This window comes from Aphis gossypii, chromosome 1 (assembly GCF_020184175.1).
Source record: "Aphis gossypii isolate Hap1 chromosome 1, ASM2018417v2, whole genome shotgun sequence".
In the NCBI taxonomy this organism is placed as follows: domain Eukaryota; kingdom Metazoa; phylum Arthropoda; class Insecta; order Hemiptera; family Aphididae; genus Aphis; species Aphis gossypii.
The window spans coordinates 37,497,688-37,524,765 of NC_065530.1; the positions used below are offsets into that span (position 1 = coordinate 37,497,688).

General features: G+C 27.3%; 3 protein-coding genes across 8 annotated transcripts; 2 read left to right on the forward strand and 1 right to left on the reverse strand.

Annotated features, from left to right (window-relative positions):
* Nucleotides 1-2,565: 2,565 nt before the first annotated feature.
* Nucleotides 2,566-9,335, forward strand: LOC114120219 (nucleolar protein dao-5-like). 3 transcript variants are annotated; one of them, XM_027982061.2, is made up of 11 exons: nt 2,566-2,812; nt 3,352-3,407; nt 3,475-3,515; nt 5,764-5,961; nt 6,078-6,404; nt 6,606-6,782; nt 6,841-6,939; nt 6,999-7,102; nt 7,350-7,391; nt 7,529-7,696; nt 8,596-9,335. In XM_027982061.2, the coding sequence occupies exons 1-11, from the start codon at nt 2,720-2,722 to the stop codon at nt 8,749-8,751; spliced, it is 1,461 nt and encodes a 486-aa protein (XP_027837862.1). In that variant the 5' UTR covers nt 2,566-2,719; the 3' UTR covers nt 8,752-9,335. The 3 variants fall into 3 exon arrangements, with proteins under 3 accessions (XP_027837862.1, XP_027837861.1, XP_027837860.1); XM_027982060.2 differs by lacking the exons at nt 7,529-7,696; nt 8,596-9,335 and adding an exon at nt 7,897-8,478 and having other exon boundaries at nt 6,609-6,782; XM_027982059.2 differs by lacking the exons at nt 7,529-7,696; nt 8,596-9,335 and adding an exon at nt 7,897-8,478 and having other exon boundaries at nt 2,567-2,812.
* Nucleotides 9,336-11,691: 2,356 nt separating this feature from the next.
* LOC114120236 (palmitoyltransferase ZDHHC18) lies at nt 11,692-17,580 on the forward strand. Of its 3 annotated transcripts, XM_027982085.2 has the most exons (10): nt 11,692-11,823; nt 11,909-12,230; nt 12,317-12,477; nt 12,879-13,043; nt 14,532-14,669; nt 14,759-14,910; nt 15,357-15,474; nt 15,534-15,649; nt 15,707-15,869; nt 16,364-17,580. In XM_027982085.2, exons 2-10 carry the CDS (start codon nt 12,082-12,084, stop codon nt 16,639-16,641), a joined length of 1,440 nt encoding a protein of 479 aa, XP_027837886.2. In that variant the 5' UTR covers nt 11,692-11,823; nt 11,909-12,081; the 3' UTR covers nt 16,642-17,580. The 3 variants fall into 3 exon arrangements, 2 of the variants coding, with proteins under 2 accessions (XP_027837886.2, XP_027837887.2); XR_003592097.2 differs by lacking the exon at nt 11,692-11,823 and having other exon boundaries at nt 11,849-12,230; nt 15,707-16,278; nt 16,364-16,509; XM_027982086.2 differs by lacking the exon at nt 11,692-11,823 and having other exon boundaries at nt 11,852-12,230.
* An 859-nt stretch (nt 17,581-18,439) lies between these two features.
* On the reverse strand, nt 18,440-27,018 carry LOC114120210 (hypoxia up-regulated protein 1). 2 transcript variants are annotated; one of them, XM_027982046.2, is made up of 16 exons: nt 26,699-27,015; nt 26,447-26,606; nt 26,114-26,382; nt 25,840-26,045; nt 24,276-24,456; nt 23,986-24,172; nt 22,655-22,804; nt 22,386-22,589; nt 21,890-22,313; nt 21,542-21,812; nt 21,312-21,477; nt 20,931-21,194; nt 20,741-20,848; nt 20,593-20,659; nt 20,261-20,461; nt 18,440-18,652 (listed from the first exon to the last, which is right to left on the reverse strand). In XM_027982046.2, exons 2-16 carry the CDS (start codon nt 26,582-26,584, stop codon nt 18,618-18,620), a joined length of 2,871 nt encoding a protein of 956 aa, XP_027837847.2. In that variant the 5' UTR covers nt 26,585-26,606; nt 26,699-27,015; the 3' UTR covers nt 18,440-18,617. The 2 variants fall into 2 exon arrangements, with proteins under 2 accessions (XP_027837847.2, XP_027837848.2); XM_027982047.2 differs by lacking the exon at nt 20,261-20,461 and having other exon boundaries at nt 26,699-27,018.
* Nucleotides 27,019-27,078: the final 60 nt, after the last annotated feature.

The window sequence follows — 27,078 nt, forward strand, 5'->3', positions numbered from 1 at the left end:
TATTGATATAATACACCTTGGTTTCAGTCAATTTTTTAAAATTGAATTAATATCAAAAATATATAATTTATTATTCCAACGACCAATCGTTCCATAATTTATTTCTGGTGACGTATTTAATATTTTTTTGTTCCAGGATATAGTGTTCTAAATTGCATTTATACCAATAAACTTTTATTATAAAACTATTTTTCAAATAATTTTTCAATTTACATTTTTTCTGAAATTATTTAAATCCCTTAAAATTGAAAGAGTCCCTAGTTTTATCTATAACCTTTATTTTATTCAGTCTGGTTTATAAAATCAAAATGTAAATTTCAAAGAAATTTCCAACTAAATATTTCTGCGAGTATTAGAACAAAAATAATATAGGTACCTACTTATAAGTACTTTTAATAAAATAAGTACATCGATAAAAATTGACCATAGAAACCGTTTTAACTGTAAAATGAATACACTTACAAATATTTATATTCTGTTTTAGATTCTGAACGGAGTGATGAGTACATTGATTTTACAATGCTGTGTTTTTTTTTTGTGTGTGTACACGATAACTTGTCGAAATAATGTTAAAATTTAAAACTCCAGGGGTGGTTTCCAGTGGCTTATTGAAAATCCTTGATAGATTATAAAAGCCAAATGTAACAAGTTTCCAGCAATTTTCAAAAGTCTAGAAAAACCACAATAAAGTGACGGAAAGCGGATATTTTTACACAAAATCAATATTTTTATAGGTACTGTTGTAAGTTTGTAACTCAAAAACGAATCACTGTAAATACTTGAAATTTTTACCAAATATTAATTATATTAACGTTATTTAAACATGGTTAAATTTTCAAAATATTTTGGTTTTTTTATAGATAAAGATAATATAGCCTAGGCCCTAGGTACTGAAATGTCGATAAAAAAATTTGGATGCACAAAAACTTGAAAATTTTGCAATTAATTGGCTATTAAAAACTATTTAAATAATCATTACATAAAATAATGTAACAGTAATCAGTATTTAAAAAACTTATACAACTAATATTTTACGTAATGACATTCAGACAACAACGTATATCAAAATAAGGTAGCTTTGAAATTCAAAAAAATAAATAAATTAAGTAACATAGGTACGACAAAAAAACTGAGCAACGATAAGAATACAACGAAAAACGTATACTTTTATATAGATTTGGCGAAATGACTATAGGTATAACTGTATAAGTTTGTTAAAAGCATGTGTGTAGAAATTCAAAAAAATAATAATTTGTATTTTGTGATGACTTTTTACAAACATTTTAGTAAAAAATAAAAATGTATTATATTATTTAAACTATTGTCAACTTAATTTTAAAATGACTACAATTACTTTGGTCAAAATAAGCCGCCCTCATCTGGACTCCAACTGTACAGCCAAAAAGTTCTCTTTTCTTTTTATTTGACATTAGACAGATTTAATTTAGAAATAAAATGCGGGTAAGAGATTTTTAAAATTATTAAGAGAAAATTAACTGATTTCCAAAATTATGAATAGGTCGATCATTTTTGTTATAAAGTTCTTATTTAATATAATTTATTTATAATTTAAAATTTTACTAATTGTTTGTACTACCTAAACCTATACAATTTTCTTCACATGGTAAATTTTTCAAAACATTTAGTTTTTTTAATCAGAGGCGAAACCCTCTAATATCCGTGCCGTTTAGAATTTTCAGAATATTGCACTACTTACAATAACTGGTGCTTAAAGTTAAAAATTTCACGGAATACACACAATTTCACTATTATCTATTTCACACTAAACTCAAGTTTAGTATTAATCCCTTATTCGCCATATTACCCCAATAAAATACTTGGCTAGGTACGTAGTTTATATTCCCAATATTCAATAAACTCCACCTTAGTTTCAAACGAAATTAGAATCGTGATTTACTTTATTAGTAATCGCAAATACAAATAAAATATGGTCGTAAGTGTTAAAAATGGGTGACTTCCTTGAAAGTTCTCTTTTTTGTTATTTTTATTATACTACATAAAATAAACATTGTTAATTAATATACTTGTTTGCACAAATAATTTTACATTTTAATAGATAAAATTCAAATCTAAACATATCAAAATCACCAAATTTATATATTTCATAAAGATTAGTGTCAGTAATTCATTTTAACAACAAAACTTTTGCTTCAATGGTCTACTGTACCACAACTGTTTTGGAACAAATATTTTGTGGAACTACACGTCATAATACCTGACTAATAATTTTATGATTTTTATAAAAAATGTCAGTGGTATCTAACTAGACAGAATTGGAGAGCGGTTTGTGGAAAATGGAAATTCAGATTTAAAAAATTAGATTTAGATTTTAGAATTAGATTTAATATAATATAATAGCTGTTAATATTCCCATGATCGATCAGATATTTGTTCAACACGTGGATATGTCCGTGCTATCGAGATATCAACGCTCGCCACCTTTATCGTTTATTTTGCCATTGGCTACACCGTAAACGTTCCCACCACTACGAATCGTTTCCCTCGTGGATGTCAGGCAGCCTCTAATGGAATAAACAAAATACAAATCTAAATTCTTTTACGCACCACCACCACTAAGCGCAACACTTAGAACACGAGGTTCCATTTGCGTGCCGGCCATCAGTACTGCTGTTCCGACTCGCGCTGCCCGCTGGTCATTTTTTTTTAAATTTGAATTATTACTAAACACAATATCAAAATGAGTACTGAAACTGTGAATGCGTTGGTGTTCGACTACTTGAACTCGTTGGATCAGAACCTTGCAAATATGTTCCAGACCAAGACTAAAGCCGTGAGTATATTACGATATTATGGAAACCACGTGCGTGCCGGTGCCTGTGCTTACAAAAATCTTTTTACTTCGCCAACCATTGGGCTACTGATAATGTTCTTATTTTATTTACACCCAGCAGCCGGTTGGCGCATAGTTCTTGATACTTTTGAGTTGTCTACTTTTAATAAATGTATTTATTTTTTAATTACATTTTTTTACACGTGGTTCATCGTTAATCAACATTATGTGACTTATGATTGAATTCTAACAATTAAGATTCTGAATTTACATTAAGTTTGTACAGTTAGTATTATGAAACAATGTTGACCTTGAACTTAAAATCCACAATTCCTTGTTTGTGGTTTTTAGATCAATAGTTTGTCTATAATTACAGACATGCTGTTACTGTTTTTCATCAAAATTTAAGCTTACATTTTGTACAGTGTTCTGTAAAACATTTTGAAGAATGTGTTTTTTCTTTTGTCATATTGTTGTCTGATTTTTAAAGCCTATTACTACTATTGTGTAATTTTATTTTATTTTTTTTTAAATTTTAGTCAAAACTACAGAGAGGGCAAACTAAATTAACCCAGCTAATTGATGACCATTTGAAGTAAGTATAATTAATATAATGCAAAATGTATTTATTATGTTATTTATAATTCTTATAATATTTTTAGGACTTCTAAAAAGACAATTAAGTTACAGAAGAAAGGACCTTGTAAGTTATATTTAAAATTTTTATTTAAACAATTAGTAATGTTGCTTTTTCAAATTAATTTGTATATAAAATTTAATAGCTAATATATACAAGTGTAATATCTAACTATACTTGTCCTTTATAAATCTAGTACCCACTGATATGATACACTCTTGAAAAGTCTTGTATGCACTGTTGGTATAGACTTAAATTATGTCTGGCTGCATATTTTTGCTACTACTAAGATTGCTTTAAAATTTTCTCTTTGTAATATTTTAATTCTTAAAAACATGTATAGTCTTATCACTTATAATATAACCTTATTCAATTCTTTTGATCGACTGATAGATTGTGGTTAAATGAGTTAAGAAACAAAATTTTTATTTAGTTATTGAAATGTTAGCACTTTGACCATTTTACCATTATTTGTTTGACACTGGCTTTTAAAGAAATTGCATAACCCCTTTTTTTATTCTGTTCAATGTTATTAATTTATTATGCAGACTTCAGATTCTGATTTTTATGGATACAATACAAACTTTAATTACCATATTTATGCCTTTTTAGCTCTATTAAATGTTATGGCACAATTTAATATATCACACCAAATATTCTATGGTACGCGACATGAAAACGTGTGGATGACAGCAGCAAACTGTGTGTCGATTTTTCTTAAAACCAGTGGACCTCAATATTTTATCTTTATTACAAGTGCATGCCACTGGCGCGATAGGTTCTATACATTTTTGAATAGCTTATACACCACCAACAAGAAATGGCCACTGGGCCGCGTGGTGGTCGTCTGCACGTTTTTGTGTCTCTTACTATACTCCGGCCCACGAGAGAGTATCCTCGTTTTGCGCATGCACATGACTGACAGCGGGTCGCGGGTTGGTCCCATTGCATAGTAAAGTAGTGGGAAATGCGCGGAATCGGACGAGTTTCGTTGGGCGGCGGGATATTCTCTCGTGGGCCGAAGTATATGCTTTTATTATTCAACCATATCTATGTAAAACTTTCAATATGAGCTATTTGATGATCTTGATTCTTTATAATCAATTGTTGAAAATAGAAAAGTAATAACAACAAATGTAATTAATTCTGTCTTATCCTTAGTTTTTTTTTATGCCATTTTACATTTCTGTAATTATATCTGAGTGTAATTCTAATACTAATTAACCCTAGATTACACACATTTAAAATATTCACGAGATTCTATGCACACAGATTGTGTATTGAAACATATCAATTAGAATTCGATAAACTGAAATAATCATTATTTTATTGCTCTTAATTAGGGCTCGGAAGTTGATGACCTTAAAAACAATATAAAATTACCTTAAAAAAATGTCCTTAAAATGACCTAAAAAATTTACAAATATTAGTTTTAATTGATTAAAAATATGTTTTTTTTTTTTAAATATTTTACTCCATTTTACTATAAAATTCTATATAAATAAATTTGAATTACTCAAAATATGACTTAAAAATATCCTTAGAATAGGGAAATAAAAAAAGTACAAATATTTGTTTGTAGTAATTTCCAAGTTTTGAGTTATCAGCATAATGGTTGACAAGAAACAATAAGAAGTGAACTAGTGTAAAATAAGTAAAAATGACTAAAAATGTTGTAGGGAAATCACCTAAAAATGTCATAAAATGACTTTAAAACTAATTAAAACCAAAAAATGCTAAACACAAATTAGTTATTCAGATTCACATGCTAATGAAACAAATTTGTGGTCAGGAGAGCATCGTCTAAAAAGTTCCAAAAAAAAATTTAAAATGCATCAACTTCCGAGCCCTACTCTTATTAAATGAATAAAAATTGTTAAATGCTTATTACAAACAAATTAAAGTCTTATATAGGTATATGTTTTTACATATAATGTACATATATTACAAAGACTGCTTGATTGGTATATGTCTTTTTGACAGTTTTTCAATAGATAATGAACTTTGAACTCTCCTATAGTACAGACATCAAATTGTATTAAATTGAGAATTTTATCTAATTTTAGTTTATCACCTTATTAGAAGGTACCTAGGTTAAGTTAGATTAATATTTCATATTAAGCAATGAACTAAATTCTAAAAGCCCAGTATATTTTACCGTGATGCTTGTGCTCTAGAGTTAAGAATATTTTTTACCTTTTTTATTCAAATTAAGTTTTCTTCTATAAAATAATCTCTGCATGTCTAAGTGAATACTTTTTATATTGCACCTGATGATCATTAAGCTGACTCAATTTTTAATGTATTTATCTAGCTGTAGATCAAATAATTAAATTAAGTAATGGCAAAGCAGCTAAAGTCGAGGAAGAAGAATCTGATGAGGACAGTTCCGATGATGAAGTACCACCTAAATCAAAAATCAATGTTACAAAAGCAAAGAAGGTAGAAAAAAAAGAAGAAAGTTCTGAAGAAGAAAGCTCCGATGATGACGATGAACCACCTGTTAAAAAAGGTATATTTAATATAGTTAACTTATTTAAAGTACTTAAATATTAACAAATGCAATAATTTGATGTTGCTGATTAATCCTTAAATATTAACAGTTAAATTTAAATAATTGATTTATAGCATGCATTGCTCCTGTTAAGAAACCTGTTGCTAAACAAGAATCTAGTTCAGAAGAAGAGAGCTCAGAAGAAGAAGAAACTCCTGCCCCAAAAAAACCTATTACTAAACCAGTCGTAATGCCTCCTGCAAATAAGAAAACCACTGCAGAAGAAGAATCCTCTGAAGATAGCTCTGAAGAAGAAAGTTCTGAAGAAGAAAAGCCTGCAGTAAAGAAAGCCCCTCAGCTCCCTGCTAAAAAGGTAGTACCTGTTAAAAAAGCAGAATCTGATGAAAGTTCAGAAGAAGAAAGTTCAGAAGAAGAAACTGTTGTGAAAGTTCCAGCTAAAGGTATTTTAATTGTTAATTGCTATAGTCTGTATACCCTACTTTTAAAAAAAAATCTGTTTTGGAGACTATTAACTTCTTCTTACATTTTATTATCCAGTTTTTATTGAAAAAAATTTTTGTGTATTAATCATAATGTAGTAATTGTAAGTTTTAAAATTTAACATGCTATATTGCATTAATTTGATTTTTGTCGTTATTCAGTAGTTGCTGCTAAAAATGGAAAGAAAGAATCTAGTTCTGAGGAAGAAAGTTCTGATGAAGAAGATACCCCTCCAGTTAAGAAAACTGCTGCTAAGCCAGCTGTCAAAAAAACTGAAGAATCTAGTTCTGAAGAAGAAAGCTCTGATGAGGAAACTGTAGTTAAGACTCCAGCTAAAGGTTTGTTAAAAACATTATATATCATAAAATAGTAGCTTCATGTTTTTTTTTCTGGTAGCTCCTGTTTCTGCAAAAAAAGCCCAAAAAGAAGAATCTAGTTCTGAAGAAGAAAGTTCAGAAGATGAAACCCCAGCTACCGCCAAACCATTGAAGAAAAGTAATTTCTTAATCTTGTTTTAATATGAACCATTTAATTAATTTATATCTATACTTTAGCTGTAACTAAACCAGTTGTTGCTAAAGAAGACAGTGATGAAGAATCTGATGATGATGACGATGACGACGAGGAAGAAGAAGTTAAAAAGACTCCGAATAGTCAGGTAAAATCTTGAATTTTTATAAAAATTTGCATGGCTGTCAGGTTCTACATATCAATTTTTCCTTAATATTATACTTATAAAACTTGTTTGTTTAGTTTTAAGAAATTGAATCTTAGTTAACAAATATTTAGAATTGATATTTATCTCTAAACTTGTATTTTTAACTACTTTTATTGTATTTATAAAACTGGTATATATTTTTATTAAGAATATTTTTAAAGTTTAACATAATTTATATTTTATTTAGATTAAAACTCAGCCATTTGTCAAAGCAACTAATGGAGATGATGTAAGTACATTTTCATTTTACTTTTTATATTAACTATTTTGGAAGAACTTATGTCTATTAAATAGGGCTGGGATTGGTGCATTTTTTTTTTAACATACCGTTTATAAATTTATTATATTAGTTAAAATGTATTTTAGAATAAAATATTAATGGGAAACATGGATCAGTATGATATTGGTAACAAATCTTTTGACTCTGATAAAAAGAAAAACCAGCACAATAGGCGATCAGATCCTTATAGACGTGTCCGTGATGACAATATCAGTGTTGATGAACGTCTTTTGGATAATTCACTAAAAGCAAAGGTAAGGTTAGCCTGGATTTTTGTGGCTAACCAAACTGGCGCATGAAAATAAATTTAAAATGATTATATTTAAAATGGATAGTGGTGGTTTTTTTTATATTAAATTCTTCCAAAATAGTAAAATATGCTGTTTTTTTTTTTTTTTTTGTTACTTTTCATGCTCAGTTTGGATTAGTTCACTAATAAATAATTCTCTCATAGGATGAAAATGGAACCGGCAACAAATGGGGTGAAGATCGACAGGGAGGTTTCAGAGGTGGTAGAGGCAATAGAGGAACTAGAGGAGGATTTGGATTCCGAGGTGGTCGTGGCGGCCGAGGGGGTTTCAATCGTGATGATGATGATCAAAATGGAGGTGGTAGAAATAGTTTTGGTCGTGGTGGAGGTGGTCGCGGAGGTGGTTTCAAACGTAAGTTTGATGACTCTGGTGAAGGTGAAGGAGAAGGAGGTGGTTTCAGAAAGAGTTTTGGAGGAAGTGGTGATGAAAATGGTGGAGAACGCCGTAGTTTTGGAGATAAAAGAGGATTTGGAGGTAATAGGTTTGGTGGCGATCGAGGAGGATTTGGGGGTCGTGGTGGTGGTGATAGAGGTCGTGGAGGATTTGGTGGTCGAGGTGGTGGCGGAAGAGGTTTTGGCGGACGTGGAGGTGGCGACCGTGGCAGGGGTGGCCGAGGAGGTAGTGACCGTGGCAGTGGCGGTTTTGGTAAAGATAGATATTTCAATAAAAGTTTTGACTCTAATAGTTCAACACCTCAAAATAAAAAAATTAAATTTGATGATTGAGTAAGTATTAACATTCATTATACTTCAGTGTATAAATTGTATCTTTAATTTTAATTGTATATCCTGTTTAATTATGTTATGTTAAGATAACATGGTAACCTAATATTATATTTTCAGAAAGGTCAATATGAAAATTGGGGTAAGAAAGCTGCTCTAGACTTACAATACACAAAAGGAAAATCTTTTAGACATGAAAAAACAAAAAAAAAACGTGGTTCTTATCGAGGTGGACAAATTGATGTAGGTGTTAATTCCATTAAATTTGACGATTAATTATATAATCGTTTTGAACTTTTTATTTTTTGAACATTTATTATTGTTTTTAAAAACAATTCCTATCATTATTACAATTTCATTTTTTAACTAAATATAAACAATAGTTTGTAATTGCATTTTCTTTATTTCTTCTTATATAATTAAACAAACTATAGATTCGTGTATTTTAAGTTTTAAAGTAAGATTTGTATATAGGTAATATTTAAGTGACTGTAATTTAAAGTTATGTATTCATTTTTGAATTAAGATATAATTTTAATTATTATTAATTACCTCTTTTAAAAAATTTAATGTATGTTAAAATATATATATTTTTTGAAAAAAATATAAGTGGTACCATAAATTGTTGACTGTTATTGATCTTTTTCCTAAATTATAGATGAAATAAAATCTACCATATTGTAACTACTTCTTAGGTTGGACGAAACTTATGTTTTACGACTCATGATAAAGTTTAATCACTTTAATGTAACTGTAATTTAGGTATGGATTTTGCTTTTTTCAATTTAATAATAAATATTGTTTTTTTATATTTTGATTTTGAAGATAATAAAATTTTAATATTATTTGACTGAATTAAATTTTTTAATTTTGTTCGAATGTGTATCCTGCTGAAGTGACCAATAACTAAAAATTGATGTGATCATTTTAAGTCTTATAAATTAATTGATTGTTAGTAGTCATTTGAGTAAGTTACTATTGATTTCTTATAGATTAAAAAATTCCTAAATCATCAACAGCAAACTAACACTTTAATGCATTTCCTAAATTATAATATTAGGCATTAGTATATAAAATGTATTTACAATTTGTGAAACTAGAATCTGTATTATCAATAAATGTTAGTTATTGTGTGCTGCAAGATTTCAGTTTGTAAGTTGTTCACTAAATTGACTAGTATAGTTTTAAAAATTTAAGATAGTAGCTACATTACCTTAATTTCACTAAGTCCTAATTGTTCATTACTACAATTTTACCTATAAATGACTTAAATTATTTTTTTATTTTGTCCTATCAAGACATGCAAGTATGCAACATTGCTAAAATTTTAATTTTTGTTCATTTAATAATTTAAAATGAAACAAATAACTGAGCGTTGATTGATCAGCTATTATACTTTGGGTAATCATATAAATTCTATGATTGAATAATATGTGGTACCCTCATTGAATAACATTCGTGTGAGGAGCAAAATCGAGTTATAATGCGTCGTTCACGATCTTGCATTTTCAAGACAATGCCTATTGGACTTGGTTATAGATTAAAAAAGTAAGAACTGTTACTAGGTTATACTGTGTTGTGTCGTCCTACACTGCTGTTTATAAATTATAAATTGGTATTTACAATTGAACATCGCTTTAAAAAAAAAAAAAAAATGATTTAAATAATTTTAAAACTTGATGACAGTTTTGATTGAAATTCTAAAAAGGTGGTTATTCAATTGAGAGCGAGAAAGAACTGTATCAATACCAGAATCGTTGATCACAGATTCACATAGTCAGAGGTAATTTTTGATAAGTTAAGATGGCGTTGTTTATAAAAAAATTGTAATATCTTTATTTTATCGGTCTATACTCTATATAAATAAAATGGAATATCACTAATATATTTATTTAATTATACAACCCGAGTAAGTAACTAACACCTACAAATAATTAATAGAAATCCTACTTTTTAGTATTAAATTATTTTATATTTAATACAATTAGGTAGGTACCTAAATTTAGATGGTTATTAGTAGAGGTGTTCCGGGTACAGTTTTTACTTACAAACCGGGTACCGAGTATTTGTCGAGTAACAGTGTCTGTTAAAACCGAGTCTCGGGTACTGGTCGAGTAATAATTTTTTTTAAACCGAGTCACGGGTACTGGTCGAGTAATAATTTTTTTTTAAACCGAGTCTCGAGTACTGGTCGAGTAATAATTTTTTAAAAAACTGAGTCTCGGGTACTGGTCGAGTAATAATTTACATAAATATGAAATACCATGTTCCAAGTATTAGTATTTTATGACAGCACTCACTTTTTTTAGAATATTTATGTATGAACACTATGAACAACCAACTGACAAAGTAACAACTGAGAAATAAAGCAACAAGCTACAAGTTTACAACCCATAACAATATAATATTAAATATTAATAATATTATACACATTGATTATAAATAGTAGATTTTAGAAAAACTAGATATTAGATAATTGTCAATTGACAACATTTATACTAGGTATTTATTATCTGTGGGGCTGTGCGTGGTAACTCTATTTTTAAATCGTTATCGGTAAACGTATAATTATTAATTACGTAACGATTTATAGTCATAACACTCATACAACTAGCACGGACTACGGAGGGGCTTGTACTATTATAATTTTATAAAATATTTTCGTTTGGTCGATTGTGGGCACACATTTTTTTTTATTATTAATTACCCGGGTACCGGGTTCATTAAGCCGGATACCGGGTATATTCCAGGGTAAAAATGTAGCTTTACACCGGGTACCGGGTACTGTCCAAGTTATCTTTTCATAATTCGCCGGGTAACGAGTATTAGTCGGGTACTGAATATGATATCGGGTACCCGGTTTGGACTCGATAACCGGGTACCCGGAACACCTCTAGTTATTAGTGTTGGATTATTATGTACTTAAAAGGTACCTACTCAAAAATTCTATTACAGTGTCCTTCAATCAGAAAGTATTTTATTTTCTTAGTTCTAATGGCACTATCTATGTGAAGTAATTTGAACTTTTTTCTAACTTAATTCAAAAATACACTATATTTTTTATGCATGTAACTACCATCACGACATAAGTTGTAGATTCAGACGTCAGTTTTTGAGCTTTAAAGTACTTTTTGTTTTGTCATTGAGATTTGACTATTTGAGGTATAGTACCTAATCAGTAAGACAGTAAATCTAAAATTACGGTAAACGTCATCTCACACTGCAGGTGTATTATTTATTTTAATAGTTGTCGATATTATCATGATTGAATGTTCCCGCTCTTCCACTGACCGCAATGGTTCTCAAAATCATGTGTAATCTATAATCAATATAGATTGCAGGTTATGGGTAATTTAATGTTTTTTGTTTACCAATACATTTTTGATAAAATTCTTAATCGACGACACAATACATAATACCTATTATGTTTTAGGTATAATAAAAATTAAAAATTGGGTGAAATTATTTTGTTTTTCATTTGCATTCGTCCCACTATCCATTACGGCTGTTTACTATTTTACCCAAAGGTAGTAATGCGTTGTTGCACGCTAAACAATTTATGACATTTATGCGGAATACCATTCAGATTCAAATGACCCATCGGGTATGGCCAAAGTCACCAGGAAATGGGAAATGTTCCCTGGTCGAAATCGATTCTGCTGTGACGGCCGGCTCATGATGGCACCGCATGCGGCAGTGTTCTACATAAATGTGATCCTCATCATTGGTACGAGCGTCCTCTTCTTTGTATTTGAGTGAGTCAAGTTTAAATTATATTATATTCTGCTTAACTAGTAGTCAATGATGTAACAAATTATTTATTTATTACTTTTTGTTCTAGCTGTCCATACCTTAGCCGTCGTGTGACTCCTGTAATTCCAGTTATTTCAGGAGTGTTATTTCTCTTTGTCATCGGCTCATTGTTCAAGACTAGTTTCACGGACCCGGGTATTATTCCTAGGGCGACTGACGATGAAGCTGCTTACATCGAGAAACAAGTTTGTAAGTTTAATATAATTTGTTTTTCAAATTGATATATTTTAAAATTAATTGGCCCGGTAAACTTGTATTTTAGTGTTAAAAGTTCTGTGTTCAATGCTTTAATTTATATATTTATTACAACTAATTTAGTTTTACTTTTAGAATTGAAATTTTAGTACTTGATAATCTAATTAAATATAGTAAAATATTGAAAGTAAATTAAAAAATGAAATCATAATTACATTAATAACATTGTTTACTTTTCAAAACAACGTTTATTATTTACAATTTCTCAGTCAATAACAAATTTCTATCTGATCATCATGTATCTTTAAAATTGTTTACTTTTTTTTATTATTTTGTTATTATTAGTTAACTGAGTAAAATAAAATATAATATCTATGTAATGCTTTAAAATATAGACATTAGTATACCAAACAATGGAGGAACTCCCACTATACGACCACCCCCTAGGACCAAAGAGGTGGTCATCAAAGGCAATTCAATCAAGTTAAAATATTGTGTAACTTGCAAGATATTTAGACCGCCAAGAGCTTCCCATTGTAGTTTATGTAACAATTGTGTTGGTAAGTTTTATTAATTTTTTCAGTATTTAATTGTGCTATACCAGTTTTTTCTAACCTTTTTGTAATGGTAACAACCCACAAATTTACTGTTTGTTGGTATGACCCACCCCCGCCCACATTAAAATTTTTTTTAAATTATTCATAATTATTTATAAACACATAACTTTGTTTATAATTATTTTAAAAGTAAAATATATAGGTAAAATAATTAAATAATAAAAAAACAAAAATTGTAGGTACCTATTCTACTTATCTATAGCTGTGGTCTTGGTATACTGATCATTGTTCAACTGTATGGACAATTAACCGATACTGCAATAGCAGTCATTAGCATATTTACTGATAAGACAACAAATTTTCTAGAATCATAATAAAAAATTACAAACAAAACATAACTAAAAATATATTGATATTCATTGTATTTACTATATTCTACAATATTAGTTACACTTAACTTTATTATTACATATAGAGGTATCAAATAAAACATAACTTAAGCATTTATAAAATTATGGTTAAAATTATTTTCATAATATAACCAGTCATGACTAGTGCTCTTTATTTCACGTGTACACTTTTTCACATATTCACGTGAACTAAAGATATAATTTATTAAGACCCGTTGCTTAAAATTTTCTGTGAATTTATATTATTCATGTGAATCTGTAAATTATTATATTCACTATAATCATTATATATACCTTCTGGAAATCATTAGCTGACAATTATTTCTTTTTGTAAAATAAATTTTTATTTATTACCTTACAAATTATAAATAATATTAATTTTCATACCAATAAAAATTATTCACTTGATTATGACTACGATACATATTCACGTGTTTTAATATTTATTATTCATGTATTTTAATTATACGTGTTCACGATATCTGTGTACGTACTTAAAAAATCAAAACCCTTAGTCTTGACCCATAAAAAAAAATTAACTTCGGTTGGGAAACACTGTACTATACAATATTAGTTGTTATTTAAGAGTGTGTAAGTCTATGTAAATAAGTAAACTTGCCTCACAGGAAAAAAATATTTTTTAATAGTTATATTTTGATAGTTTTTTATTTTTACTTGAAAGATAAAAATTTTTATATAATATGTTAAATAGGCTTAACTATTTTCAGATGTAATACACATTTAAATGATAACACACTTCCACAATATTGCACATTTTGAAATATTTTTTTTTTTGATGTTATTTTTAGTTGAGTCTGAATGACCTGAAAATTTCCAATTAAAATTAGAATGATCAAAATCCAATTATTCTACTGAGATTGATAATCATTTTAACAAATAAAATGGTCTAATTTTATTCTTCTTGTATGACCATAGCATAACATATCTGAAAACGTTTGCCCCTTAAAAAATAAATCACTTCAAAACCTTTAAATAATAATTTTAGAACACTGATCTATTTATAAATATCAATTAATTTTCTTTTGCTTATATTAATTTATGATATGTTGTTAAAATTTAGAAAATTTTGATCATCACTGTCCATGGGTAGGAAATTGTGTTGGTCGTCGGAACTACAGGTTTTTCTATATGTTTATTGTTTGTTTATCTTTACTTATCATCATCGTGTTCATTGGAGCAGTACTACATTTATTTTACTGTAAGTGGATTTCCAATTTTGATTAAATTAATTTTTATAATTATATATTTATTTCATATTTTTGTTTTTTTTTTTTTTTATATGTATAGTATCTGAAAATAGATTAATGGTAGATGCTATTTCCGAATCACCTACTAGTGTAATAGTTGTAATTATTACATTCTTCAGTTGTTGGAGTGTAATTGGACTTGCTGGATTTCATACATTTCTTGCTGCATCCAACCAAACAACTAATGAAGATGTTAGTATATTTTGTTGTGTGCATTGTATAACACATTAATGTATCTATTAAAATAAATATAAATACTAAAAATTAAGAAATGGAAGATAATCTCATAATAATTTTTTATATGTTATTAATAATATGTATTAGCAATATATTTTCTTTTTCTTTTTTTTCTTTTTTGTATTAGTAATGGAATAATTTTATATTAATGTTTTTATTTAATTAAATTTTTCTTTAGAGAAACAACATTTTTTGATTAATCTTATCATTAGATAAGTTGATTCTAAAAATAAATTAATAACTTGTATAAACATTAAAAGCGTATTTTATTAAATTTTCTTTTAAATTAAATGGATTAAAATTAGTGAGATTATTGTACATAGTTGTCATTGTTTACTACTTACCATTCCTGCAAATTAAAATATTTCCTGATAAATAATATTTTAATATATTTTAATTAGATTAAAGGATCTTTTGCCAGTCGAACAGGACGACCAAATTCCAATCCATATAGTCGAGGTAACATCTGTGCCAATTATTGTTATGTATTGTGTTCTCCTCGTCCTCCAAGTCTCCTAGGTATTCATAAATATTAGTTTATTGTTCTTAATAATTTTAATTTAATTTATGTATTTCAGATAGACGTGGTGTAGTTTTATCATTAACTGAATCTAAATCATTGAACAAAAGTCAGAGTAGAGATACAGTGATATCTAATAAAGGGTTTGAAGTTTCTGATACACCTGTGAACCAAGTAAAGTTTTAATAATGGTTTCAATATTTTATGTATTTATTTAATTATACCTTTTAGAATGGCAAAGCAAATACTGATGAGATACAATTACATCAATATGGTTCATCTAGTATGTTACAACCAGATAGTTTAGACCGCAATCAACATACATTCACAACATCAATGCCAAGTATACATCATTCGCAAAATAATCATGTGCATCAAAGTCATATTATAAATGGTTTGTATCAAAAGCCACCAACCTCTCATTCTTCAATCCTTATAGCATCATCTCATAGTCATTACCCAACTGATTATTATTTAGTTCCCACAAACCCAAATTATTTTTATGCTAGTTTACCTTTGCGCAGGGATCGTGCATCAATGTATTATTCAGCTGTTTCTCGTGTACCTAGTTATCGTTGTAGGAACAATCAAAAACTTTACTATAGTCACTGTCATGAGCATGGTGGGGGTACAACATCGACTAGGATGCACTTATCAAATATAAATAACTAGTTAAATTAATGCTCATCTTAGGTTAGGTTACTGGAAGCTGTAATGAAAATAATTTAATTGTTAATAAATGTTTTATTTCTTTTTAAATGCCTTTCACTACCATGTAAGTTGATTAGGATTAATATTTATTGGTAAGTGAACTTAGCATGAGGTTAAATTTAAATAATTATATTAGTCAATTCATTTTTAATTAATGTTGTTTGTATTACTATATAGGTGTGAAATTCAACAAAAGTATAACTTCATTGACTAACACATTCAATGACACTGGTATTTACGAGACCATTGAACCAGGTCGATTAGATCCAGATCTAGATTTAGATGATGGGTCAAAAAATATATCTGGTGCTCCTCCACTGAGTGCTAGTCGGCTACAACTACTTCAGGACACGACAATGATCGAGTCAGCTTTGGACCTAGATTCATTAGAAGATGCATCATCAGTTGGTACTGGTAGCCAAGTGAAATTAGTTAAAAACAAAAACACATTATGACTAAACTAGATCGAAGAAAATAAATCATGTACCTGTTAATTTTTGTAGTCATACATAAATTTAAAATTCCTTAAGGCGTTTAGGCACTTATTAAGGAAATTTATATTTTGTTTTTATGTGACTTAAAAATAAAATTAGTGGCAATATTGTTATTTACCACCAACCGACTGCCCAATCAAATTGTTTTTGGATTAACAATTTTAATGTTATTAAATAAGTGCCTTTTGCTTTATTTATTATTCTATTTAGGTCCTAAAACTAAAGCCTAACATTTTTTAAGTATTTAATTTAATTACTAAACACCATGTCATATTTTGCACTTTTCTAATTTGGTTCTTTAAGTTATTGATTTAAATACATATATTTTTTTGTATTAATAAAATAACTTAATTTAATTATAGTATTGTTATACAGCATTACACAAGTGTTGTGGCTAAGGTTTGACTTAATTATGCCAATGAAAAATGTTTTATTTGTAATAGTCAGGGTTTATAAATAGGTAATTATTATTGTTAAATTTTTCCTTTTTTAATAAAAAAAACTAATGATTTTTTTCGGGTGTTACCATCTTCTATAAGACTTTTAAACATTCTAATAGGTAAATCAACTATTTATTTATTTATTTTTATTAATTATTAGTTTGTATATTTTTTTTTTAAACTTTGTTCATGAATTTGCGGTTGTGCTTTTACTTCAATTAACGCATTAGTGCCTCTTAGAAATAATTTTTTTCTTTTATAATTAATGTTATTGATAAAAGTTGATTTATTAGATGAAAGAAATTTAATATATATTTTTATATTATCACTGTTCAATGTTTAAATTGTTATTTGTTTTTAAAGGTTAAAATAGGGTTTATAATATAACTTTAAATTTTCTTAACATGACATCAAATTAATTTTGATTATTTTTTAGTAAAAATAAAAGATACTTATAAGATGTGTAGTTTGTTTTCTTTGTTAAGTCTTTGACAATGTTTTTATGATACGGTTCAAAGACATTTTTAATCATTTATACATAGTTTATCCATTTAATAATTAAAACAGTAATATAGAATTATTTTTTTACTAGTGATACATTTTTATTGATTTTTATATTTTGCATATAAGATATTAACTCAGTTAATTTAACTGCAGATTATGAAGGTGTACTCGTATACTTTAGGTAATTATTGTGATCATTCAGTTACACATAAAATATAATATAATACAATTAAATTAATGATGTATATTTAAACTTGTATTTTAAATGTTTATATATATACTTAAGTTTTAAAAGAACCCTCTATTTTACTAATTATTTACATTATAGAAAGAAGTTCAAAAGATTATTTTATGTCATGTGTATTATTATACCCTGTTACTATGAAATAACTATAGTAAATGATGACAACTGTGAATACCATTGATCCAAAATGTCTAATTGTGTAAAGTATTATTTATCAAGATAAATATCATTTTTTATTTTCAATTACAATACAATTTTGGATTAGCTAGTTGACAATATCCTTTCTGAATAAAATTGCCTTAATACTTAATAAGTGCATTACAGCTATCCAAAATTTGACAAAATATTAATGTATAATTAACGTCTTAATTTTAAACAAAACAATTTTCAAAATGTATGTACAGTTTGTTTTCAACTATAAATAATTATGTTTATTATTACTATCAAGTAATTTAAAATGTATATAGTTTCTTTTTTTATCATTATCTCAGTTTTTCATTGATTTATACTTTGATAAGATAAACGTGCAATCAGAAACCATTTGAAAATTTTTTTCAAAAATAACTATACATATTTTATGCATCCTATTTTATTTTCAAAGATGTAAATTAAAAATACAACAAAATGCAATTATCCAGAATAATTAAATAAAAAAATGTACAGAATAAACATTAGTCTTCAATAACTGGATCCTGGAATGCACGATAGTCTGTGTTCACTTGCACAATTTAGACACAAAGTTTCTTTGATTATAACTCAGAATGTGTATCATCTTTTTTCTCTTCTGCAACAAAAATAATTTTAATATATAATATAAAAAATACTTATTAAGCAAATGATCATAAATTTGAAATAATATGTTAGAACTAGCAAAGCTTAAATGTTTCTTAAGAATTATTTATGAGTATAAACAATAATAATAAAACATATTCAAAATATTTATGAACAAGATTCATACAATTAAACATGTCTAGTTAATATTTTTTTCTTAATTAAAATGTATTTTAATACTAATGGAATTTTAATATTTTAAACAAGTAATTATTTTAGATTGTGTTAAAAAATGAATGTACAGGTGAAAAACAATGATGTCTTTTGGGTCTATCAACACTTTTAGATCAGTAAAAATTATTTTTCAACATAGATGGTATAATTTAGATAGAAAAAAAGATGTATTTGTTACTTATAAATTTGGGAAATCAAAGGTAAAAAATGAAATTTTTTGTTTCGAATTTCAATATGGTCAAAACTATAGTCTATTCAGAATAACCTTGCCCACTCGAACGACGAAAACTCGTCTGGTCTGCGCATGTTTGTTGCCATGGGAGCACTGACAGAAGCTAATGACCAATTACGGAGCACCTGACTCTCGCCGGAGGGAGGGGTCAGATGACTGCTGGCAGCTCAGTTGCATGCATGAAAGTAGGCAAGATTATTCTGAATAGAGACTAATTAAATAGGAAATATTGAAGCATATTGCTAATTTACCAAGAACAATCAGTAAAAGTTGAGACTTATAAAGTTAGACATTTACTAAAAATCTGGGAATATGCTATACTTAATTTTACTGTAACCTATATTTAAAATGACTTATATTTCAGTCTAAATTAATTTGTCCAGTGATATTAAGTATTAACCTAATTAAGAACTGAAATTTAAATTCCGTACATGTTATTAGTAAACAAATAATTTATTTAATTGAAAAATGTTATACAAAGAATAATTTGAGTATATAATTAGTTTTTAAAATGTTGTTATTGATTTAATACTTAGAAAAAAAAATAAGCAAAGAGCTAATGGTAGACTCCAAACCAGGAAATTGTATCAATACAAAAGATCCTATATTTTTTTTAAATATAAGCTTGCTAAAAATGTATTTTAGTTTTAAAAGTATACACCATATAATATTACAGTCAATACTCAATTGTTATGTTTTATCTTTTTTCCTCAAAATGTTTCACCACAATTCACAGTTTAAAATGCTTAAATATAATATACCACGGAAGCAAATATAAAAGAACTAAAGCAATTTTTTAATGTTTTGGAGAGAATAATCTTTCAATAATTATAGCGTTTTTTATAAAGTAAAGCAAAATTATAGAACATCACCCCGCAAGTCACAAAACATACATGCTTAATAATGAATGTTCTATGAAACTACTTTTTCAATATCTAAAACAAGCGAAATGTAATTTGTATAATACAAATAACCAATGCTGACGAAATCCATTGTGAAATATCCTCTTTTAAACCACGTGGTGAATTGGAATTTTTTTCTGTAAAAATATACATTGCAGAGCTGAGCAAGCATTGTGCATTAAGCAACTAATATAAAACAAAACTAAAAACTGCCGTGCTCCATCACCGTTGATAAACATCTTGAAATTCTCACCAGTTTTGGTAGGTTCAACTATTGGTTTGGTATTATCAGTTTTTAATGGGCTTTCCGATTCAACATTATCTTCCACAGTACTACTTGCTTCATCAACAGTAGGCTTTTCTACTTCATCTTCTTGTGCATTATTCTTAACTGTAGTATCATTATCTTCTTCTAGAATTTTATCTTTTTCATTATCAGTCTGTGATGTTGGTGCTTCACGATCAACAATTATTGATTTAAGTTATATTAGTAGGATAAGTAAAACACAAAAAAACAAAATCACTCTAATTCAATAAAAGCTGTAAATAAAATATAAATTGGCTGCTATGATGTATAACACTTACCTTTCACTTTAGGGTCCTCTTTCTTTTTTGGTTTCCAGGAAGTAAATTTAGTCATTAAATATCTCATCTAAAACAATTATATATAAATTATTAATACAAAAATTTATAATTACAATATTATGCAATATTATGCATTAACTTAACCTACCTCGCGCTCAATTGATGAATGTTTTATTGCAATTGTTTGAACCGTCAACACAGGATCAACAGATTTTGGAAGTTTTTCTTGTTCTTCTACTTGCTTCTCTTTCCAAGTCTACAGATAAAATTTTTTTTTATTAAATTAATAGTTATTTTGATTAATATAATTTATAAATAATAAATATCAATATTCTTACTGTAATTTCAGAAATCAATTTTTCAAGGGTATCTATTTCTACTTGTGTAAAAGGAGTATCATCCAATGTGGTATTTTTAATTTTATTCAAAAATGAATTGCTACTGTTCAATGCACTAGTTAGTGCCTCCAATCTTGATGGTCTTTCTGCATGCTCAAAAGTTCTTTCCCAAACAGGCAATACTAATTTTTTTAAATCATCAAATTTAGAGTCTAAAACTTCAGCTTCAGCACCAAAACCATCATCTTCCAACCAATTTGATATCTAAACAATACATTTTAAATTTGATTTATGTTTTAATAAATAACTAACATAAATTGTATATACATAACACAATAAATTTTACTATTTATAATTTTAAGGAAATTAAATAAAAATTACTTCAGAACATTTGTCCAAAATTGATTGAGTTTCAATATCAGTAGCAGAACTAGCATAATCAGGCTGTTCTAATTTTTCACGTGTTTCAATAATAGCCGTTTCTAAAGTATTTAAAGAGGTTTCTTTACGCGATTTTGCTAAATCTATTTCTTTAAGTTCTGCTATTCTAAAAAATAATAAGAACAGCTCAAATAAAGAAACCATATTACATTTATCTATAAGTACCATACTTATTAATTGAACTTTGCAAGTCATCGTCTTGAGCAGGAAGTACAAATAAGTATTCATGGTTAACATCAATAGTTTCTTTAACTGTTACAACTTTTAAATTTTTCTTGGATTCAGAAATTGAAACTGTATCATTTAATTTTAATTGTTCAGTACTGTTTGTATGATCATAAGTATCAGTATTATTTGATGTATTGTTAGATGCTTGGGGAATAGGGCTTTCTTCAGGAGTTTCATGTACTGGTTTGTCTTCTTTCAATACTTCTTCAGGACCTTTTAAATAAAAATACTTATTATTTTAATGCTTATTTACTATTTCCAGTAATTTTTTAATTATAACTACTTAATACCTTTGAATAAATTGCTAATAGTATTTCCAATCTTTGATAAAGTAGATTCTTCTTCTGTATCAGCAGCAACAGTTTTTTCAATTAATAACTCTACGTTTTGTAAAATTAATAATCCACTATCATCCATTGCAAAGTGAGCTTTAATTCCTTTGGTATCTATACCTTCTTGATCTTGATACTTAGAATAAGCATCTCGAACACCATTTAGTTTAATACTACTTAGTTGCAAAGAACCTAAACATTTAACTTCATTTTCATGTAAATGACTAAGTTCTGCATAACCTACAGTAAAATCAAAATCTTGTTGATGTTTATTAAATGTTATTATTTTGCGTTGTGGGTATGGATTCATGTGACCAAATAAAATGCGCTTAACTTGTTTTGCTGGTTTATTCTCATCTATTACCTCTTTATCGAATGTAACCTAAAAATAATTTAAGTTTAATAAATACTTTGTTACGTCAAGGTAATAAAAATTGTAAATAATATAACTAACTTGTATAGGGAATAATGTAGCATCCTTAGTAATAAATGCTTTTACTTTGAATCCGTTACTAAGATCTGCTGCTTTGTATGCAGCTCCTAAAGCAGCAGCTTCATCAGTATTTAAGGACCTACCGAGAGGTTGATTACTTTTCAAATCTTTAACTAAACGGTCTTGAACTTTAGGAACTCTAGTACCAGCACCAGCTAACATAACCTGAAATATTATTTAATTGAATAATAATTATTTCATTGGAAATAAAATTAAAATATTTAATATACTTGTTCAATCAGTTCAATTGTCAATCCAGATGCTTCTAAAGCTTTTTGAGCAGGAAGTACAACTTTATCAAATAAATCTTTACACAAGTCTTCTAATTCTTCTCTGGTAACTTTGATGCGCATATCTTTTTCATCAATTAAGCCTTCTATCTGAAATTAAATCTTTATTTTAATAAGTGAAAAATGTATTGATTTTACAATGTTTATCAATCATAACATTTTCACATATACAACATGATCCAGTCCCAAACATTGTAGGTGCTTTTTGATAAAAAATTGTTGGTACTTAATTTAATAATTAGAGATAACTAATACAAATGGGCAGTGGCGTATTTAAGGGGGTGGTCCAGGGGTACTGGACCCTCTCCCCAGAGGAAAAAAACCGATACATATTCCTGCAGTATAGTTCATTAATAAGCATAGAAATTGGTATTGAGTGTATTTTGATGACGACTTCCAAGTTACGGCTAAATATAATGTGTGATAAAGGCAATAGGTATATAGTTATCATAGTTTATATAAATTACTTAATTATGTATAAACTGCGGACCCCCCAAGAAAACTATCGAAAATACGCCACTGCAAATGAGAATGTTTATGTAATACAAGTTTAAAAAAAAAATTATTTAATTTTTCTCATTAAAAAAGAAAAATTGTAGTTTATATAGTTTTAACGTTTTTATAAAATATTTAACTATATATATATTTTTTGATATTTTGATAAAATGTTAAAATGTTCTTTTTATTCTGATTAATAAAATTTGTTGTTTGTTTCTTGGTAAAAAGCTTAAAAATCCTTTAAAAGTTCAAATTTTGATAAAACTAGATATTCAAATTAAAATAATATACAAAATTTTAGTACTATTACAATATAATAATTTTCTATAACTAAATCTTATTTATTTACAAAATATTTTAATTATTTAACTAATTTAAGCTATTCATATTATCAACATGTTAATGACACTTATTCATATAACTCTATGGTAAATAATATATATCAATTTATAAGTAAAATATTGGCAAAAAATCAATTCAACCAATAATATCACCCAATTATTTTTAGAAAATATTAAATAGAAAACCACGCTGATTTACTTATTTTATTTTATTAGAATTATTATTATTTATATGGGTATTATATATATTATATATACATATATACATCAATTTATTAATGAATTTATACTCAACATATCTCTTATAGCAATTACTCAATGAGAGATACACATTATACACAAAAACTACAATATACCAGAAATAAGAAGAAATAGTTCTTAAGTTCTAACAATTAAATTCATAATTTAATAATTTAAAAAATATTATATTACTTGGGCAAAATGTTCAGTATTAGCACTTAGAACATTCTTTAATCGTCCAGCTTCTTTGAATAATTTTGCCATTGATCGAGAATTTTTAGTAACATCATTAGGTGTTAATTTTAGATCATTAAATTTGGCTGCTAAGTAATCTCTCAGTCGTAGCTGTATTTCCAAGCCACCCAAATTACGTTCATAACTGTTAAAATTTAGAAATTTATTAAATAAAAAAAATACCATTATTAAAATAATTTATTATTCATACATTTTTTATCAACAGAGATTTAAATGAAAATACATACCCCACTCCTAGTACAGCAAGATGAGGTTGAAGTTCCGGAGCAATTCTATCTTTAGATTTTATTAACTGATAAGATACAATTGATACTTGAGTACTATATGCTCCCATATCATAAAACATCATATACATCGGAGATGTTTCATTAAAACTTTTTGTACGAAATATACCATAATTCAAAGCAGCTAAAAAATAATAATTCTATTAAAAAAAATGTTAACATAATAAATTTAATTTAATTAATTATAATTTTATATTAAATTTTTTTTTCCTATGCAGATGATTCTGCAATACTTGGTGCCAAAGATCATTCAGACAAAACATCCAACCAACTAAAAATCCAATTAGATTCAATTGGAAACTGAGCAACTAAATGGCAAATTAAAATAAATCCAGACAAATCTAATGTACTATTTATGTTAAAAAGAGCTAACCCTTTACCTTTTACTTTCAAAGTACTCAAATCACCTTCTGAAAATAAAAAAAACAGACAACATCTAATTCGTCCAATATTAAAATCAAAACTTCCAATCTACCCCAAACGTATATGTGCCAATCTCTTTTGCATCCCATATAAGCAAATTAAATTAATTTGGGGTTATGTCAGATCATCCCAAATATTTTACTGTACAAGCATTCCAATAGATCACTCTCTGTAGAATAACCACTACAACTTGATTTTTGTCTAACTCTATATTACACTCTGACCTCAAAATAGAATCAAATTACCAACTAGCCACCAAATTATTACAGATCTTTTTACTCCATTACTATACTAACCCATTAGTATTGCAAATTTCAACCAATATAAATTCCATAAATCCAACCCATCAATTTAAGAGAAAATTTTCAAAAGATTTATTAACCTAATATATTATATCACATTAATTCCATCATTGATGTCTTCTTTCTTCATATTATTGCACAGTTAAAATAAAAATAAATAGTAATTATTAAATTTACTTAATGCACTACTCCAATGACTTATAAATATTCTTTTTATTTATAATAAATAAAAAAATAGTATAATACCTACATTATTATATTACTAATCAAAATAATAATTTTAAGATCATTGCAAATTTATATAAGGAGGGTTAATTTAATGATAATATTTAACATACCACTTGTGACATAGAAAAATCATCAAAATGTATTCATAAACATAAACCTATAAACCCTGAGCCTCATTTGCTAAACTACTTTTCTCTTAAGTTATTTGCCTGATCCATTAGCATCCATAATTAAGATTCGAAAATGTCTACAAATTAGGTGATTTTTAGTGCAGAGTATAAAAAAATATTAATGAACATTTTGATAAATGAAAAATATTTATAATAATGAAACTTAGATTAAATTCTATGTATAAAATTAAATTATGTGTTATAGAGAAATTAACAAACTGATAAATTAATTTTATGTTTAACCTATTCAAATATTCCTGTATTTTTATATAAATTAAGTATATTACAATATATCTTCAAATAATAAGTATTTTATTGATTCATACAAGTAGAACATAATTTGATAAATATAACTTATTAGGTATTATGTCTATAATTCTTTACCTGCTGTATAACTGTTAATTAGTTGTAATACTTTAATTCCGGCAATTTCAGCAGCCTTTAGCATTGCGGTACGTTCAGCTTGACCAAAATAACCAGGGACAGAAATTACTGCTTCATTTATAGCTTGTCCAGCACTATCCTGTGCAAATTCTCTTGCTTTTTCCAACATCATTGCCACAAGTTCTTCAGGTGAAAATTGATCATTTCTACAAATATATCAATTATTATAATAATGTTACTCATACAATTTAGTACTTAGATAATTTAGACATACGATTCACTATGCTTGAAAAGTACAGTGTTTCTTTTTGGATCAGGAATAATATTGAAATAGGGAAAACGTTTTTTATAGAGATCTACAATTGGATTATCTATTTTCTTTCCTAGTAAGTCAAGAAAATAAATGAAACAGTTGGATGGGAATCGAACGCCAACCGTTAGAGCATCTTCACCAAATGTACGTTCACCATTACGAAATGCTACAGCAGTCGGTGTTTTCCTTTTAGATTCTTTATTAAGGGCAATTTCCATTGGTACACCAGGCTATACAAAATAAAAACATGTTTAAATATATTAACACATCACTTAATTATCAAATAATACTTACTGAAACTATTGCTACTTTCATCCATTCTGAACCAATATCAACACTCATAACAGCTAAACTGTGTACATTGACAATATGTAAACTCAAAACCAAGAACATGGTCAGTGCAGTGACACATTTCCAGAATGGGATACCCATTTTGAAGAATGTAAAAACTTACCTGAATAAAATTGATATTGGTCATATAACTAGTCTCAATAAAGTATAATATACAAGAAAATAAAAAAATGTAAAAATGTAATGTTTACTTACCTAACTAAAAAATATACTATAGTTACCCTTTAACTATAATTAGGAATATTATCGTATTTGATTTACAACGAAAATAGGAAAAATCCACCGGGTACTGTGGTAAGTATCATAATTATCTGATATTGATAATATTATCAATGTAATTTTCACAATTTTTTTAAAATCTAAGTAATAAGTACAGAAAAAATTAAGAAAGTTTATTACAGATAATTTGGTTGAAGATTCTAACGACTAACATAGAAGTCGAGCATACGGCTAAATGTTACGTACCTATGTTAAATTAAATATAACAAGACGTTAGGACATAACATAATCGTAACCAAACACATAATGGTTATATATATATAGTATGTACAATAAAAACCAACAAAATCGCCGAT

Coding starts and splice junctions, on each gene's coding strand:
- LOC114120210 (XM_027982046.2), bottom strand. CDS start 26,584: ATGGGTATCCCATTCTGGAAATGTGTCACTGCACTGACCATGTTCTTG. Junction 22,805..23,985: donor ATACTGAACATTTTGCCCAA/GTAATATAATAT, acceptor ATTTAATTTCAG/ATAGAAGGCTTAATTGATGA. Junction 21,195..21,311: donor TTTTGGACAAATGTTCTGAA/GTAATTTTTATT, acceptor TGTATTGTTTAG/ATATCAAATTGGTTGGAAGA.
- LOC114120236 (XM_027982085.2), top strand. CDS start 12,082: ATGGCCAAAGTCACCAGGAAATGGGAAATGTTCCCTGGTCGAAATCGA. Junction 12,231..12,316: donor GTCCTCTTCTTTGTATTTGA/GTGAGTCAAGTT, acceptor TTTTTGTTCTAG/CTGTCCATACCTTAGCCGTC. Junction 15,870..16,363: donor TCAAAGTCATATTATAAATG/GTTTGTATCAAA, acceptor ATTACTATATAG/GTGTGAAATTCAACAAAAGT.
- LOC114120219 (XM_027982059.2), top strand. CDS start 2,720: ATGAGTACTGAAACTGTGAATGCGTTGGTGTTCGACTACTTGAACTCG. Junction 3,408..3,474: donor CTAATTGATGACCATTTGAA/GTAAGTATAATT, acceptor TAATATTTTTAG/GACTTCTAAAAAGACAATTA. Junction 7,392..7,896: donor AAGCAACTAATGGAGATGAT/GTAAGTACATTT, acceptor ATTCTCTCATAG/GATGAAAATGGAACCGGCAA.